Source organism: Prionailurus bengalensis, chromosome B2, assembly GCF_016509475.1.
Source record: "Prionailurus bengalensis isolate Pbe53 chromosome B2, Fcat_Pben_1.1_paternal_pri, whole genome shotgun sequence".
NCBI lineage: Eukaryota > Metazoa > Chordata > Mammalia > Carnivora > Felidae > Prionailurus > Prionailurus bengalensis.
This window is the reverse complement of record NC_057349.1, coordinates 143,116,306-143,134,158: the sequence shown is the minus strand read 5'-3', so window position 1 is coordinate 143,134,158 and position 17,853 is coordinate 143,116,306. Positions and strand designations below refer to the sequence as shown.

Here is a 17,853-nt window from a genome sequence, read left to right as displayed (position 1 = left end):
AGAGTCACAAAACCCAGTTTGTCAGCGTCTCTACCCATTTGATCACTACCAGCTGGCTAGCACCCTCCCCAAAGTCATGAAACCCGGGACGGGAACCCCAGCAAACTCGGCTCTAAGACTTAACATAGCTTTGGGATTCAGGGTAGGCTGCTTTGCCTTCTTTCGTAAACAATTTCAAAATAAAGGCAAGTCTCGGGAGACGCATGCCTAACATCCCAGGTGTGTGGTAGGTGGGTCCAGGAGGAGAAGCATGTTCTAGGAGGGTCGGACATCTTGAGAAGAAGAGGGCTGCCTGGAACAGCAGCTCTGCACCGAGTACCCACATGGCGTGCTAGGTCGTCTCTGTGGCCTCCCCGGGGGAGGTTTTGTGGTGACAGAGATCAACCAGCGGAGGAGCTGGCTAACGACAAGGTTGTGAGCCATTGCTAGTCTAGGTGCAAAATGGGCTGTTCTGGCAAGGAGATGTGCAGAAACCCAGAAGCTCCTCTTGCTTGGTGGGTGCATATGCAGGGCAAGGGGCCGGGCAGACAGCTCGGATGGCACCATAGCAGCCATTGCGGGGAGGACCTGCTAGGGAGGACCGGCACACAAATGAGGAGATCCCTTCCCTGAACATCACTTAAGTCTAAGCCCTTGAGTTATCAGCCGTGCCAGACAATCCCCAAAACAGAAAGTATGACCAGAAGAAGTATGTGCAGAACGGAAAGACTGGATAGCAAGGCCTGGGGACCACCTGTTTTCTACCACATCCCGACGCGTGGAGAACAGCCTCTCCCGGCTGCTGCCCACAGGGCAAGAGCATGTCTGCAATGACAGCACTCTGGAGCCGGGGGGCGCAGGCGGGGGTGGGGGATACTACATGCACGGCGTTGAACCCATGTGCACCACAGATAATCAAGCCGGTCTGTAGAGCGCAAGGCAGTGGATGTACACACCCAGTCTACAGACATATTTTGTTTGGCTTGCAGCGTGTTTTGGGAAAAAAAAAAAAAATTTAACTCACTGCCAAATGTAAGAATTGGGAAATTTCGTGTCAAAATCAGGATTTCAAGCTTTTCTTGAAAGGGTAGACATGTGGCAGGATAGGCTCACATTCTAGCCTGGCAATAGCCATCAGCAGAAACCGAGGGGTGGCTGGTCCTCTAGACGGTCCTGCTTCTCCAGTGACCACCATTCCTTCAGTCTGGCTGCTTCCCCCCTGTAGCATTCTCGTCTATAGTGGGGTCTGCAGTGGTGTGCCAACAATCCCAGATAACGCCAGGTTGGCACCCGCTCCAGATCTTACAGTTGTCTTTGGATGTCCAGCCATCTACGCATTCCTGAATCCAATTGGTGTGTGTGTGGGGGGGGGGGGGGGTCCCTTGAGGACCAAGTCCTAGGAGGTGGCTTGGAATTGCAGACTGGCCAAGTGACAATGCCAATTTCATGGGAATTCACAGGAAGTCTGCTAAACCCCCAACAGCCAAAGGCCAAGTTTTATTAAGTGTGATCTTTAGGGGTTTCATCTGTCTTGCTCCCCCTCTGTAACCCACTGCATGACAAGAAGCAGGAACTCAATAAATATTTGTTGAATGACGTACATGGTCCATGTTTCATCCTAAAAGCATTGCTCAAGATGTTATAAAGATGAGTTCATTCCATAGATATTCAGTAAGATCCAGCCAGGTCAGGTAACCTTCAGCACCTGCTACAGAAACTTGTCTGCTCTGTTAGCAACCAGTTTTTGTTGTTGTTGTTGTTGTTTGTTTGTTTGTTGTTGTTTATTTTAAGTGCTAAATCTTCAGTGTACGTTCAAATCTCTAGGATCCACACATTTCAATGCTTAGTGAGATAATACAGTCACTACAAATTCGCAGGCTCTGTGTTTGATTCAGCCCAATAAATATTTACTGAGCTCCCTTTATCTGCAGGGTTCTGTTCTAGGTACATGAGCTACTAAGAGAGCAGATTCTGGCTTTCCCTTCAAGGAGCTCACGGTCTGAGTAGACAGCAATCCAAACAAATGCTAAAGCTACCTCTGTCATGCCGGACATTTCCAGCTCATTAACCACTTTATTAACTTAGCTTTTGTGAAACCAAAAAAAAAAAAAAAAAAAGAAAGAAAGAAAAAAGAAAAGAAAAGAAAGAAAGAAAGAGTCATGATAAAAATGTTTATGGTTGATTATATTCTGCAACCAAGCACCTGATTAATAATAAGTAATTTATTCGGGACCTAGTCAGCTTTCACATTCAGTGTATTTTTTTTTTCCCATGTAAAGCATTAAACCAGGCATGGAAGAGACACATCAACTTTAGAACAGGAGCTTCTCCAGGGGAGGGCTAGGTGGGCTTCAGTGCTTTCTTTTTTTCATGAAATGTGAAAATAATGTGATAAAATATTACCATTTGTTAAATCTGGATAGCGGGTACATAGTTGTATATTGAATTATTTTTTGAAGATGAAAACATTTTGGGGCGCCTGGGTGGCTCCATTGGTTGAGCGTCCGACTTTGGCTCAGGTCATGATCTCGTGGTCTCTGAGTTCGAGCCCTGCATCGGGCTCTGTGCTGACAGCTCAGAGCCTGGAGCCTGCTTCGGATTCTCTGTCTCCTTCTCTCTCTGCCCCTCCCCTGCTCATGCTCTGTCTCTCTCTCTCTCTCTCTCTCTGTCTCTCTCTCTCTCTCTCTCTCTCTCTCTCTGGCAAAAATAAATAAACATTAAAAAAATTAAAAAAAAACATTTTATAATTTTTACAAATTATAAAACATGCTTCCTGATAATACAGAGGAGACATAAATCCGTTTCCCGGGGAAAACTGTCGTTAGGAACAGCATGGGTTCCACTTTGTGCCCTTGGGGCCCCTGAGGGATGTGGCCCTGTCTGTCTCTGGCTTATGTGACCCTAGTCGGCTATATTTGGGTTATTGTCTGTTCTTTGTAATATTTCTGCGTCTTTGTCGTCAGGCATTGCGTCTTACTGCTGTCAGGGTGTCTGCTCATACCTTGCCGCCTCCTTTCTAATCTGCTGTGTCCTGGGAAAAGAGCTCATCAAACTTGTTAGAGCCCCAACTAAAACTGGAATGAAGGGAAACACAGAAAGAGTCTTAATAGATGAATTGTTTAAACAGTTTTCCCCCACCATCATCTGCTTTTCAAGGGTGTTTGGGGATCTAAGGAAGTCAAGCGTTTTCCAGGGCACAGCACTAAGGCGTGTTGGATAGAAAACTAACCTGACTCCTGTGACTTCGATACTAACTAGCAGTGTTCATTCATTTGTTTATTCAACAAATATACATTGAACGCCAACTAGGCGCCAGGCACTGTTCTAGCTGCTGAGGGCATAGCAGCGAACAGACAGGAGGAGCTTCAATCCTTGTAGGGGAGGCAGAAAACAGCCGCAAACAAGCAAGACACAGCAGACAGCGTGAGGTGCTCTGAACACAGCAAATGAGTTGAAGGAGCAGGGAGCGACCTGGGAGGTGGCACTTCTTGTGGAAAGGTTGGGAAGTGCTCTCGCAGAAGGCAGTATTCGGATAAAGGCCAAGTTGGCAGAGATGGGGGAAGGGCATTCTAGGCAGAGGGAGTGTCACAAGTGAGGTCCCTGAGGCAGGATAGGTTTGCTACATTCACGGAACAGAAACTCTGGACAGCTGGGGCACGGTTAGCACAGCACCAAGGAGACCAACAGCGGGTGCAGGTGGAGAAGCAGGCAGGAGGGGATCCTGAGGGGCGGAGGAAGGGGTGTGAATGTCATGCTAAAACCCACTGGCTGGGGAGATACACAACGGGGCACATTCTGTGAAGCCGCTGGTAGGTCTGCTGGATTGGATGCAAGACGGATGAAGGATGAAGTGGGGTCAGGGGATAGAGAGGAACTCAGGCTGGCTTCTAGGTTTGGGACCAAGCAACAGGGCTTGGATGCGCCTGCTGTTTGCCAAGAAGGGGAAAGTTGGGAGACTGGAGACACCGAGTAGAGAGTTGTTCCTGGTGGGGGAGGTCGGGGCTGGGAATGCTATGCTAGCCTTGGGACTGGATAACATGGCCTAGGAAGTAGCTGCACACAGGTAAGAGCCCAGAAATGAGCTCTGGGCTAAGCCTGCGGTAGGAGGTTGGGGAGAGGGCCCTGGAGACGGGAGAGCGGAAAAAACAAACCCTAAGAACAGAATGCTCCCGGGGACTGTTATGTGTGGGGAAGGCTGCTCAGGAGAAGGGTAAGATGAGGCAGAGAAGTTTGGCCCCTGGATTTAGCAAGACGAAAGTCACTGGCTATCTTGACAAGAGAAGTTTGGGTGCAGAAGTTCGGGCAATTAACTTAATTTCTGTGGGGCTATTTCCTCTTTGAAGTGTGGGTAATGGAATAAATGACATCTGAGGTCCTGTCCACTACCTCATTGTACAATTTGTAAGCTGGATTAAAAAAAAAAAAAAAAAAACTCAAAGTGATCAGAGATAAGAAAAATGAGAAAAGAAGCTATACTAAAATTTTAGGGCATTTATTAGTTAAAAAGTTGTGTGGTCATTAATACGCTTCTACATAAAACCCAGTAAGGCTATTTATGCAAAGTTTTAAATAAGCTAAGGAAACTTTAAAATAGAACACGGAGTGGCCAGAATTCTTAGCAGACCCAAAGTATAGAAGCTGTTCGATCAAAACTACCAAGAGACTCCTTCTAGCTTATTGGCTGGGAAGTCCCTTAAACATGATCTCTAGACACAAGGCAGTGGCCACCTGTCAGGCTGCCTGAGTTCTTACCCCTCCTTTGCTCTTTCACCCACCGTCCTGAATTTTCACACAAGGTTATTGAGTCCTGAGAAATAACCCCAATTCTTGTTTGGCCAAGGGCACCCTGCAGTCTTCCCTATTGCCTGTTGCCTATTCTTTTGAAGTGAGAGAGACTAGAGACTGTCATACTATTTGTGAACTTTGGTTGAGATAATTCAGCACTAGTGCGGAGACAGGCTCGGAGGTGATCTCAGAGGAAACCTGCCCTCGAGGGATGTGCCTGCTCTTGTCCTTGATGTTGTGTCTAAAGCCACCTTGAGCTTCCCTGACTTTAGTATAAACTTGCCTGAAGAACTCCAAGCAATTTACCAACGGCCTTTCACCAGGTTCAGGGGGAGACATAGGATTTCCCTCATCTAGCTAAAAAACAGACGCCCTGAAATGAGAAGGGAATCAGCCGTTCAAGGTGATGGGCAGGTTCAACGAGAGCAAGGAATGGAATCCAAGACTCTCAGCTCCCAGTCTCCTCACTTCTTTCCGTGACATGGGTTACCAAATGTGAACAAAATCATGATTTACAAATACAGGGGAATAACTTTACAAAAGAAGCATGAAGGGAGGGGTAAGTAATATTTGTCAGGATCCTGACACATCCTAAGTCAGCTGTTCTCAAATTCTGGTATACATCAGACTCACCTGTGAGCTTGTTAAAGCCATAGGTCCCAGGGTTCACCTGAGGCTTACTGGCCTGTCATTCCTAGAGGGGCTCTTTGGATGATGCTAATAATGCACACTGGGGGCGCCTGGGTGGCTCGGTCGGTTAAGCGTCCGACTTCGGCTCAGGTCATGATCTCACGGTCCGTGAGTTCGAGCCCCACGTCGGGCTCTGTGCTGCCAGCTCAGAGCCTGGAGCCTGTTTCGGATTCTGTGTCTCCCTCTCTCTGACCCTCCCCTGTTCATGCTCTGTCTCTCTGTCTCAAAAATAAATAAACGTTAAAAAAAAATTTAATAATGCACACTGAAGTTTTAGTACCACCGTCCTAAGCAATTCTCATAGAGGCCTTGGAATTCAGTCTTCTGTGTGTCCTGGGGCCACAGGAGGGAGAGTGGGAAGGGGTTTAGGTCCGAATGTCAGATGAAATAAATTTCTCCTGGTAAATCCTCTGCAAGCACTCATAAGATACAGCACAAATGTTTTTTGTGGGGGCAGAAAACCCTGTACATGTTAGTATAATGCTTACAGTTAAGATGTGAATACGTACGCAAACCATGCCTCTATGCTATTTTAACTCACACAGGAAATTATGCCTACAAGTCAAAACTAAATGCTCCACTCTATGACTCAGTGACCCAAGAACACCATGGAATATGTATTATCTCCATTCTGCACATGAAGAGCTGGGAGCTGGTCACTTTAAGAGACTCGCCCCAAATGACCAAGACCAGAATTCAGACTTAGCTCTATTTGCTTCTGATCTTTTCTTTTCATTAAACTTTTTGAGATTATCTGTAGATTCACATGATGTAAGAATGTGATCTTTTCATTTGGACCACGTTGCCACAGGCCAGTTCATTTTTAAGCATTCCCCCGAAGGGCAAAAAGTTCGGAAATGCTCCAGAAGGTCTTAGGGCCACTGCTATCTCAAACATCCAATTTAAAAGACGATAAACTGGGTAAGATTAAAAAAAAAAAAAAAAGATTAGAGGGCTATCCTATGAGAAGAGTTGGGGACCAAACATGGCTAATGAGACTCCAGACAGTGATAATGAGCTAGAGATAGCGTGCTAGGAGTGACCAGTTCCATCCAAACTATTATCACTGGAGGGTATTTAAATCTCTTTTCATAGTTACTACCACAGTTACATCTCATTTTAATATAAAAGAAAGTCTCTCTTCAGGAACACACTTGTCACAATACAGGACAAAATCTCAGAAAAGGCCTCGGGCCACACCTGTGCCCCTGCAACGCTGTGGGCCTGCAGCTTCGGGGGGGGGGGGGGTTACCCCATGAGCCATCTGTCCCTGTGACAGGTTAGGCCTTACGGGGAGGTTGGCACTGTGCTAGGCACTTTGCATGCATTATCTCATTTAACCCCTACCTGTCCTTGCAGGAGGTGCTAGTCGCATCCCCAGTCGACAGACGGGGAAACTGAGCTTTAGAGTCTGGTGCTTTGCCCAAAGTCACCGGTTACTGTCTGTGCCAGGATAGATTTGAGCACTGTTTTAGGCATCCTCCACATATCACCTCTAATCCTCATAACGACCCCATGAAATAGGTGCCATAACTGTGCCATTTTACAGATGTGAAAGCACACAGTAGCTCAATAACTCACTCAACTCAGTAGGGAGTTAGTGGTGAGCCCAGGAAAGGAATTCAGGAGAGGCTCTGCTCTCAAGCATTGAGCCTGCATCACAATCACCTGGAGGGCAGGGAGACACAGATTGCTGGGCCCCAGCCCTAGTTTGTGATTCCGGGGGCGGTACCTGTGAGTTTCCATTTCTGCAAGTTCAGAGGTGAGGTCGATGCTGCTGGCCTGGGAAGCACGCTTAGAGAACCACTGCCTTAGAGTTAGCTGTCTTGATCACAGAGTGACAAATCCTACTGCCCACCACAGTCCATGTGTGTTTGTGTGTTTTTAAAATGTCCTCTGGAGAACCATCTGCAAAAAAAAAAAATATTTAAAACAATTCCTAGAATTCCTGCCTATGGAGATTTTACCATAGCTCTGAGTTAGTCAAGTCAAATTAGACCACAATGTGCCCTTTAACCGGAGCGTTCAGCCGTGGAGCGTCTTCTATGCTTGTGTCCTCAGCCGAATCCGAAGGCAGGAGCTCCGACCACGTGCACGAGAACGGCGGCCCGCGGGTCTCAGAACCCGGCCTCGTCCTGGTGCAAGAACTACAAAATGACCTGACCACAGGGGCTGCCCCACTCTAAAACGGCCCAGGCTCCCCTGGGGCCGCCGGCTCCTTTGGGTTTATTTACGTTTTTCCCCCCCTCTGTCCGCTGTGGAGCGAACGATCTCACACCCTACATCTGCCATTAGGACTCGAACCCTAAATCCGGCAAAGTCCTCCGCAAAGCAAGGGGACAGGCTGCGAGAAGGGAAAGGTCTTTACGACACAGGCGGCGGGGGACGCGCCCACCGGGTCCCCGCGCCCCTCGGGAGGCGCCCGGCGGGGTGGGCGTGGCGTGGTTGGGGGGCTCCGGGCGGCGTGGGCGGGAGGCGCCCCGGGGCGCGGGCAGCGGCCGCAGCCATCTTGCGCGCCGGGTGCACCTCGCAGGTCGGGCGGGCGGGCGGGGCAGTTAGGGGCGCGGCCCCGGGACCCCGCCCCGCCGAGGACTCTCGGGAGCGCGGGCCGCGGGCTCACTTCGCCGACACACCGACAGCCGGGAGCGCAGCGGTCTCCTGCAGGCGCCGCGGGTGAGCCGGGAGCGCGGCCGAGGCCGGGGGGCGGAGGGCCGGGGCCGGGGGGTCCGCGCCCCACGGAGGGGATCGTGGCCCGGACTCGCCGGCAGGTGTGGCGGGGCCCGCCCGGCGGAGGGGGCGGGGGGCTTGCGCGGGAGCCCGGAGCCGGTGGTGCCCGGGAAGAGCCGGGGTGGTCCCCGGGCCGGTGGGGTCCCTCGTCCGGCCCTTGGCGCACGGTTCTCTCTTTCGGCCCAAGTAAGAAGCAGGTGAAGCCGAACCTTCCGGCGTGGCCACCCCTGGTGCTCCAGACCTTCCTCTTTCGACTCTGTCCCCGGGGGTGCCCCACCCGAAGTGCCCGCGGAGCCCGGGCTGCGCGGGCGCGCGTCCTGCCCGCGCCCCTCCCGCCTCGCTCGGCCCGTGGCCCTCTGGCCGCTCCCGGGCGGGGACCATTTTTAAAAAAGTGTTTCTCAAAGGCTTGACGGTTGCGGTTTCAGCCCTGGGGCAAACGGTTGCTTCACAAAGTGAAACTTGCTGTCGGCGGCGTTCCCGCCTGGCTTCCTGGAAGTCCGAGAACTACCTCGGTGTACCCCCCCCCCGCCACCCCGCCCCGCCCCGCTCTGCTTCCGCGTCCCCGAGCGGGACCCCGCGCCCCCTCCCCGCCGCCCACGTCCCCCGCCGGGGTCCCCCGCGCCCCCCTCCCCCGCGCGGCCCGGCCCCCCTCCCCGCAGGGCCCGGCCGGCCCGCCGTAATTGCAGGTTGGGCGGTGACTCACGCCGGCGCCCGCCCGGCCGGTTCTTAAGCAGCAGCGCGCGGGGCGGGCGCCGAGTGTCGGGCGCGGCGGCGGGAGGAGGCGGCGGCGGCGGCGGGCGGCTGCGCGCTCTGAAGGGCTCTCCTCTGCCTGCAGGTCGGGAGCGCGGTCTCAGCTGCTGCGGCAGAGTCGAGTTTCCAGGGGCTTGAGGAGAACCCGCCAGGAACCGAAGATGCCGAAACCAGTAAGTGACCCGGCGTCGGGGCGGGTCGGACGCTGCGGGCGTTCTTGCCGGGCGGCGCTGCCTGGGCGAGGTGCTGGGGCTCTTCTTTGTGCCACCGGGGTTCTCGTGCAAACGGCGAGACGGCCGGAGTGGGGAATTGTCTCCCCTCTTCGGGATTCGTTGGTCCTTTTGTGTGGAACTCTTGGGAAGCCCACTGTGCTGCCCCTCTTTCTACCGTCTTTTTGTTTGTGAACGCCCCCCGCCCGTCCGGGTACTTTATGCTCTTTTGTAAAAGAAAGTTTGGTCTGCTTAAAAAAAAAAAAAAATGTGTTCTAATGCAACTTGGGAGTTTTTTTTTGTTTTTGTTTTTTTTTTTTAAAGAAAAGTCGGATGGCTTCCGAAGGCACATCAACTCCGAGTCCCTTTAAGCACCGGAACCCGATTCACCCCAAGTCTGCCTTTGGTGCTTTAAAGGGCGTCCAGCTTAGAAGACCCCGTCTTTCTGGCGGGCAGCTTCCTGCCAGGCCTGTGAAGTTGTGCTCTCTTAACCTGGGAATTTGCTGCTGGCAGCGGGATTCCTATCTCGGAAAGCGGTTTAGTAATGAACTTGAATTGCAGGTGGAGGAAGGTTCCCCTGCGCTCCTGGTCGTGCGCTCCTGGGCTACATCATAAACGTCAGCTGATTCTGGTGCCCGCACCTCTGTCCCCTGAATCTGATTAGGCCGCTATCAGGGTTAGATTGCTGGCCAGGCCTGGGGTGAATCACTTTCACTGAAGTTGTGGGAGCAAACAAGGCAGGTGCTTTGTGACCGGCGTTTCTTGGAAAGTTGTATAGATTTACCTGCTTTAACACAGGTGAACGGTGACCAGATGCTGCAGAGAGGCTTTAACTTTTTTTTTTTAATGGTTTTAAATCATGATGAAGAAAATTTCTGGATTCATGAAAAATTGCAGTAAAAGATACATGTGGGATTTTTCTAGTTTTTCAAACAATTTGGTTCTGTAGTCGATGTTGATGTGCTTTTTCTACCATGAAGTCGTAGATTCTTAATAAAAGGAGCTCTTTGTTAATAAAGTCTGTACTGTTAGGCTAAATAACCATGTTAATATGCTATCAGAGAAGAAGTCAATATAGTTTTGCCTGAATTACATGATTAAAATGATTCATGATGTAGAAATTTTTTTTCCTACACAAATTTATTTTTTTCTATTTAAAAAAATTTCTTTTAGAGAGCACAAGTGGTGGGATGGGTGGGGGGTGGGGGAGAGAGAGAATCTCAAGCAGGCTCCAGGCTCAGTGCAGAGCTGAAGCAGGTTCCATCCCACGATCTGGGATCATGGCCTGAGCCAAAATCAAGAGTCAGGCTCAACCGAGTGAGCCACTCAGGGGCCCCACAAAATTCTTTTCATTTCCACTTGCACATAACATCCAGGCCTTACAATGCCTGTGATATAAAACTGACCTAAAAACACAACCTTACTCGGGGCACAGCCCCCATGCAGCCTTTTGCAGAGCTGTGGTCAAGATATTACTGTAGGTATGGTTTTCTTTATTTCACTAAAAGAAAAGATGCAGAGTTCAGCTTTGAAGATCTCACTCTGAAAAAAGTCAGTAAACCAGTTTCCTGTTACTGCTTTTCTTTCTCATTTCTCAAAGTGAACCATAATTTCTTTTATTCTGTTTTTTTTTTGTTGTTGTTGCAGTAAAATAATACATAATTTGCAATTTTCTGTCTTAACCATTTTTTTCAGTGGCATTAAGTACATTCATCCATCTGTAGAACTTTTACATCTTTCGAAACTGAAACACTGTACCCATTAAACACTAACTCCCCATCCCCTCCTCCAGCCCCTGGCACCCACCCTTCACTTCCTTTCTCTATGACTTCGACTGCTCTGGGTCTCTAATATAAGTGGAATCACACAGTATGTGTCTACTTGAGACTGGCTCATTTTAGTTTAATGACCTCAGGGTTCATCCATGTGGTAGTGTGTATTAGAATTTCCTTTCTTTTTAAGGCTCTTTGTATTTCTTATGGCAGGCATATTTTAATTGTATGTGTAAATATAGAAACATCTGAATATTTGGGGTTTGAGGCTTCTACCTGGTCCTTTGAATTCAGTATTTTTGATTGATATCTAAACTGAGTAGACAACTTTATAAAAACGGTGTAAATGAAATATGTATTTGCTGCTTTCCCTCTTAATACTGCTTCTCGAATCACTACTTGCTAGAAAGATTGAGTGTTCTCTCTGGCAAGCATCTGTCCTGCAAGCTGCGTGTGCAAAGTGTGGGTGGGTGAGGCAGCTTGTCTTCGGGGAGCTTATAGTCTGGGACCTGAGCCCAGACACATGCAAATGCTAAAATAGAAGCTGGGTCACTCTGAGTGCCACCAAAGAGGGAAAGAGGCTTAAGTCAAGTGCAACACAATTAAGAGGAAAATCATCCGATGGGGAAATGGGTGGACTTCATTGAGAACCCTTCAGCTGAGTCTTGCTCAAGGCCTGTGGGTAGGATTTGATCGGCCTGGGCACTCAGAAGGAGAGCTGTTGTCTGGTTTTACTTTTCCCACAACTGCTTTGGGGCTCTACTCATGTGTGACTTGTAGACAGACTTCCAGGGAGAATGATCTGAGGCCTAGAAGGCACTACGTACGCCCTCTGCTCAGCTGATATGTTTGGCCTTGTGGGTCCTTCTTATTTGGAGAGAGCCGCGGGGGGGGGGGGGGGGGGGGTTGTGCCCAGGGAGCGGTCTCAGGAAGCAGTCTTTGTGCCTGTGGTTCAGCCAAGGGTGACCTGTGGTATCCTTCCTCCTTACTTCTTACCACCACAGTTGCTCTCTTCATCATGATAGGAAGGAGGCATAGGGCGGTAGGAAGGAAAACCACAGCAGTCAAGCTTAGGAATGAAAAAGGTGTTGCATTCAAGGCTAAGTTCTCAGAATCTGTTTTCTGAGTTTAGCCGCGAGCTGCCTTAAGTGGTACTGGCAGATGCCGTAGCTGTTCCTTTCTAAAGTTTTGATCTGGAAGTTTCTGATATAAAAGCAAATATTCTCTTCAGTAGGAAAACTGTGAAAACAGGTTCAAGATTCCGCCTTTTGCCAAAATTTGAAGATAATTTCTCAAATTGCCTTGTCTCTCTGGGAAAAATTTTTTCCCCTTGGGTAGATACCCAGTATGGAATAAGTCCTTGTTTCTTAGCTTGTTTCTGCAGGTTCATTGTCTATTAAATGGGACTGCCGGCGTCCTTAATTCATATTGTTGCGTGAGACAATTAATGTCCACTGAATATTTCAACAGGCACGGGATTTACTGAATATACACTGATACATTTTCCATCCCCTCCGTCAATTGAGAAGCACACATGGGATAGGTTTTGTGTATCCCTCCGTCTTCAAAATGGGCAGATGGTGAATTAGCTAAGATTTTCCCATGTGGTGGTGAGAAGTGCTGGCTAGGATTAGTCATTTGTCATCATCACACTGTCTGTAAGGCACAATGAGTCTATTTGTACATTCATCCATTAGTTCAGTCATTTATGCGTTACTATGGTAGATGTTGAGGTTACCAAGATGAGCAGGCACAGAAATAGTCCTTGTCATCATGGATTTACAGTCTGTTGAGGGGAACAGACAACAATCCTAGAATAACTTGATTGTGTACCATGGCATGCATGTGGTGGTGGTGGTTGGGGGGGAGAGTTAATCGGGCAGGACAGGAAGGCACTCCCAAGAGGCAATGACTATTCTGAGCAATGTAAAGAATGCAGGGCCATTCACTAGGTGAAAAAGGGAGGCAAGGAGTGTACCAGGCAGAGGGAACCCACTTGTGCAAAGGTCCTGTGGTAGAAAAGGGGGGGGGGTAGGATGAGTTCAGCATTGCAAATATGGACGAGTATAGCTAGGGAGAAAAACAGGCCAGCTGTGCCTAGCCTAGTAGGTCTTAAGAGGGCATTTTCAGGGCTTAACTCAGGGGGAAGCACTGATGGGTGTTGATTGGAAGGAAGTGACCTGATCAGATTGGCTTCTGAAAGGTCACTGCACCTGCACATGAGAATCAGTAGGAGGTGAGAGGTGGAGACTGGACTATTGGAACAGCCCAGGTGAGGGGTGGTAATAGGATCGACCAAGGCAGTGTGATGCAAGTGGAGAGAGGTGGGTGTTAGGGAGCTCTTTGGGAGGTATACGTGATAGGACTTAGTGATGGATTGGATGTGCAGGGGCAGTGGGCGGGTGGAAGGCTGACTTCTGGCTCCTGGGTTGCATAACTGGACGGATGGTAGTGCCATTCACTGAGATAAGGAACCTGGAAAAGGACTGGGTGTGGGAGGGAGGGTTGAGTTTGGTTTGTACTTGCTAATAAATTCGTGACTGGAAATGATGAAAGGAGTCCCTTTGACTTCTCTCATTATTATAACCGCTACTTCCTGAAATACAATATAGATGTCAGTGTTTTTCTTAAGCTACAGGTTTTTAAGTCCACGTAAAGTAAAAGTAATCCACCGGCTTCTAATTTTTCTTCTGAGTGCGTGCACACATTACACATAAAGTTAAAGGTGAGGATTAATTTAGTGCCGTGTTCTCCGACTTTAGTATCGGTAATTATCTGGAGATCTGAAGATTCTGGAGTCTCTCACAGTTCTACTGAATCCCCGTCTCTAGGGCCAGGTAGGATGTGCTTTTTCTAGTAAGCTCTCCAGATGGTTCTGAAGTGCCCCCAGATTTTGGGAATTGCTGATTTCATAAGAAAGGGACAGTTTTTACATAGTTCTCCCTTTGGAACCCCACCAGTGCGGTGAGGCCCTCTTGATACTGATGGTCGTATGTGAGCAGAGACCAGAGCCTGTGGTGTGTTTGGGGGGGGGGGGGAGCGGCAAAATCCAGTGTGATTCCAGAGCACCCATTCAGGCAGATGTTCTTGTAGGGAACATCTGTGTAGGAGTGGATGCACAACCACCTTCTTAAAGTTGCAGCTTAAATGCCTTGGGTGCCATCATTGGTATTTGGAATGTGGCTGGGGTGGGGATAAAGGAGATAGCTGGACGGTTATCAAACTCCAGAAAGACTAGCTAAGATGTCCAATTGAATCTCTCTGATTTGAACTTCTCTTTGTGGGGGTTTGGTTGTGGAGCTTAATTTGGCCACCACTGGTGCTCGGTCTCAAATTTTGGCTGTCTTTGTTTTTAAAGGGGAAGAAAAGCCAGCCGTTTTCCATTAAATGGCAGGGAAGAAAGAGATCCCATTCTTATGTTCCTCTTTGCTCTTCAGGCCTTCTACACTGGCCTCACTTAGTTACTGGTTTTTTGGTTTTTTTTAATGTTTTATTTATTTTTGAGAAAGAGACAGACAGACAGGTAGTGCAAGCAGGGGAGGGGCAGAGAGCGAGGGAGACACAGAATCTGAAGCAGGCACTAGGCTCCAGGCTCCGAGCTGTCAGCACAGAGTCCGATGGTGCGGCTCAAACTCAACGAACCCTGAGATCACCACCTGAGCCGAAGTTGGATGCTCAACCGACTAAGCCACCCAGGTGCCCCTCCTTAGTTACTATTCTAAGTAGTAATGTGATTTCTAACAAAAATTTCATAAACTTACAAATACTTACAGGTTGGGTAAGGAAAACATTACTATTCTTACTGAATTACCATAATTTCTTTATTTTACTTAAACTTCTGTTTAAGTGTCTTTGATAATTTGAAGATTCTTAGGATGATTCAATATATGCCTGCTTTCTTAAAGTATTTAGATGTTTTACCTGCAGTCTTAAGCAATAAAATTCAGTCTGCTTTCAGAATCACTGAATGCATATTTTATGCATTATATTTTATTTCATTTTAGTAGTAACTGCATTTGGGATTCCCCAGCTACTCCAGTTAGTTTTTAGTTTAAGCACTAAATGTTTGGTTGCCACTGCTAATTACATGTGAATATTTATTGAAGAGACCAGAAGGTTGCATTATTTTCCTTCTAAGAGACTTACCATCCGTGCCTGTGGACATAAGGAAGATCTTATTCTAGATGTCTTTTTAAAGTTTACTTATTTTGAGAGTGAGAGGGAGCACAAGTGGGGGAGGGGCAGAGAGCGGGAGAGAGAGAGAGAATCCTAAGCAGCTCAGAGCCCTATGCAGGGTTTGAACTCAACAAACCTCTAGATCATGACCTGAGCTGAAGTCAGAGGCTCAGCCGACTGAACCACCCAGGCGCCCATAGACTTCTATAAATGTTTTTTTGTTGTTTTGTTTTTGTTTTTTTTGTTTTTTAAAATTTTTAACCTTTATTTTTTTGAGACAGAGACAGAGCATGAATGGGGAAGGGTTAGAGAGAGGGAGAGACAGAATCCGAAACAGGCTCCAGGCTCTGAGCTGTCGGCACAGAGCCCGACGCAGGGCTTGAACTCACAGACCGTGAGATCATGACCTGAGCTGAAGTCGGACGCTCAACCGGCTGAGCCACCCAGGCGCCCCTGTTGTTTTGTTTTTTAAGACAACTATTCTATAATGTGAGTTGGAGCATTATGGCTAAAAATGCTTGGTATAGCTAATATACATATTTTTTCCAAGTAAAAATACACAGCCATATAAAGAATAGTTTCATAATTAATTTGGTATTTTACTTGTACTTTGGCAAGCTTCTAGGAACCTCAATTTTGTCCTCTGTAAAATGGAAGTGAAGTTTTTACATGAAAAGAATGTTACATAAACAAAGTTTCTATGAAATCCAAATAATTTTATCTCCAGGTGCTGTTTCTTGTGTACATATTTTCCTGGAAACGAGCTTTACAAACTTTTCAGTGTAACGGAGCTAAAACTAAGGGTTTTAGTTTCCAAGTTGCTATTAACCAGGTAAAGTCTGTCACTAGGCCTTCTAAGAAAAACAGCGATATAGGGGCGCCTGGGTGGCGCAGTCGGTTAAGCGTCCGACTTCAGCCAGGTCACGATCTCGCGGTCCGTGAGTTCGAGCCCCGCGTCGGGCTCTGGGCTGATGGCTCACAGCCTGGAGCCTGTTTCTGATTCTGTGTCTCCCTCTCTCTCTGCCCCTCCCCCGTTCATGCTCTGTCTCTCTCTGGCCCAAAAATAAATAAACGTTGAAAAAAAAAAAAAAAGAAAAAAAAAAAAAGAAAAACAGCGATATGAAGTGTTTGGGTTGTGTAGTAAAAGGGAACATCCTTTCTCATCCTCTTGTAGTTGTGCAAATTCCCTGGGAGGTCATATGGGCTCCTTCCTTACCCCATTGAAGGCCTGTTGTATGCCATTACGTTCTGAGTGCTAGAACTATGAAAAGAAATAAGCTAGATTGTTGCCTTTAAGGGATTCTCAGTCTAATCGGGGAGTCCCATATGTAAGCAAAGAATTATAGTGCAGCGTAGTAGGTATGATAATAGAGATACCTACAGAAGAAGAGGAATTATGCCCTAGAGAGCTAGGGAAGGCCTCTCAGCTGGTGAGATGCTTGGGGCGGGTGTTGAGGGATGCCTAGGAGCTCACCAGTACACAGGAGCAGAAGTGAATTTAAGGCAGCAGCACTGGTCAGTTCTATTTTTCTTTGTGAGTCACTTTTCATTCTCTAAGCTGTTTTTAATACCGATAGGTAAATGGTAATACGGTTCAAACAATGGGGAAGGCTGCATTAACATAGTAATTACCTTTTTAATCTAATGTATTTGAGAAAACCTTAAAAGCAGAATGAAAATTTCCTGACCCTGACCCAACTTTTACTGTCAGCAGAAAGGAACAAATACCACCGAGGAGGATCAAACTATAATAGCCAAGTATAGTAGATTTTGCTTACCTTTTTGTAAACTATGAAGACACTTTCCGCGTCCTATTTTTTTTTTTTTCTATTTTTGCCTGAAAGCCAGTTTTAAGCTTTCTGTATCAAAATCATCGTGTCATATATCGTCACAAATAATCGCTTTTACTTCAGGTGGAATAGTAGGCCAAGGCCAAATCTGGCTGTGCTGGTTTTGGTAGGGGATACCAGCTAGGAATGGTTTTTACATTTTTAAAGGGTTGTTTACAACAAAAGAACAGCAAATCTGCACCAGATACCAAAATGGCCCGCAAAGCGTAAAATACTTATCTGACCCTTCACGGAGGATTTCACCAACCCCTGCTTTCGGATAAAAAGAATTACTGTTCAATATGTTATCCTTGTATATATTTTATGACTAAGCTAATATTTTGAAGCAGACCCACACCAATTACTCCAGTTTTTAAAAATTTCTTCTCAAAGAGCAAGTCATCTGTTTTCTTAGTATTAGGTGTATCACAGGCTCTGTGCCTGGACAGGTATTGGGAAAGCTGTCATCACCTAGAAGCAGGCATGGTTGGTGTTGAGGTAATGCTTTAAACAAGGCTGGTCCCCCAGCAGGTCTTTTGTTCTGTGGAGAAAGTGCTAGTATCTTGTGTCACACTTGCTAAGCCATTGTATAATGACAGATTTCTGGCATGTACTAAAAGAACACAATTTGTATCTGATATTTGAGTCGAAAGCAGAATATTCTATAAATGAGTTGCTTTTTTTTTATCACTGACAGTTTGAAATTAACTTTTGAAATTACTATCGCCTATATGAATTTCTGACTATAGAGGGTTTTCTAATTCAATCCCTAATTTAGACCACTCTAAAATAGAACCTTCTCACTGTCCACCCTTTGGCCCACTTTATTTTACTTAATAGAACTTAGTTCTATCTATAACAATGTTAGATACTTGGAGTGGGGGGTGTTTTTTATTTTTTGTGTTTTTTCTTTCCTGGCCACGAAGCAAGATGCAA

General features: G+C 47.4%; 1 protein-coding gene across 2 annotated transcripts in view; it reads left to right on the top strand.

Moving 5' to 3' along the window:
• The first annotated feature begins 7,924 nt into the window (after positions 1–7,924).
• Positions 7,925–17,853, top strand: part of EZR (ezrin) — a 50,938-nt gene continuing 41,009 nt past the window's right edge. The window contains exons 1-2 of one of the 2 annotated variants that reach the window (XM_043592677.1): positions 7,925–8,127; positions 9,017–9,104. In XM_043592677.1, coding sequence (XP_043448612.1) covers positions 9,093–9,104 — 12 coding nt within the window. In that variant the 5' untranslated portion in view covers positions 7,925–8,127; positions 9,017–9,092. Of the gene's footprint in view, positions 8,128–8,597; positions 8,696–9,016; positions 9,105–17,853 lie in introns of those variants that run through there. The other variant, XM_043592678.1, reaches the window with a different exon arrangement.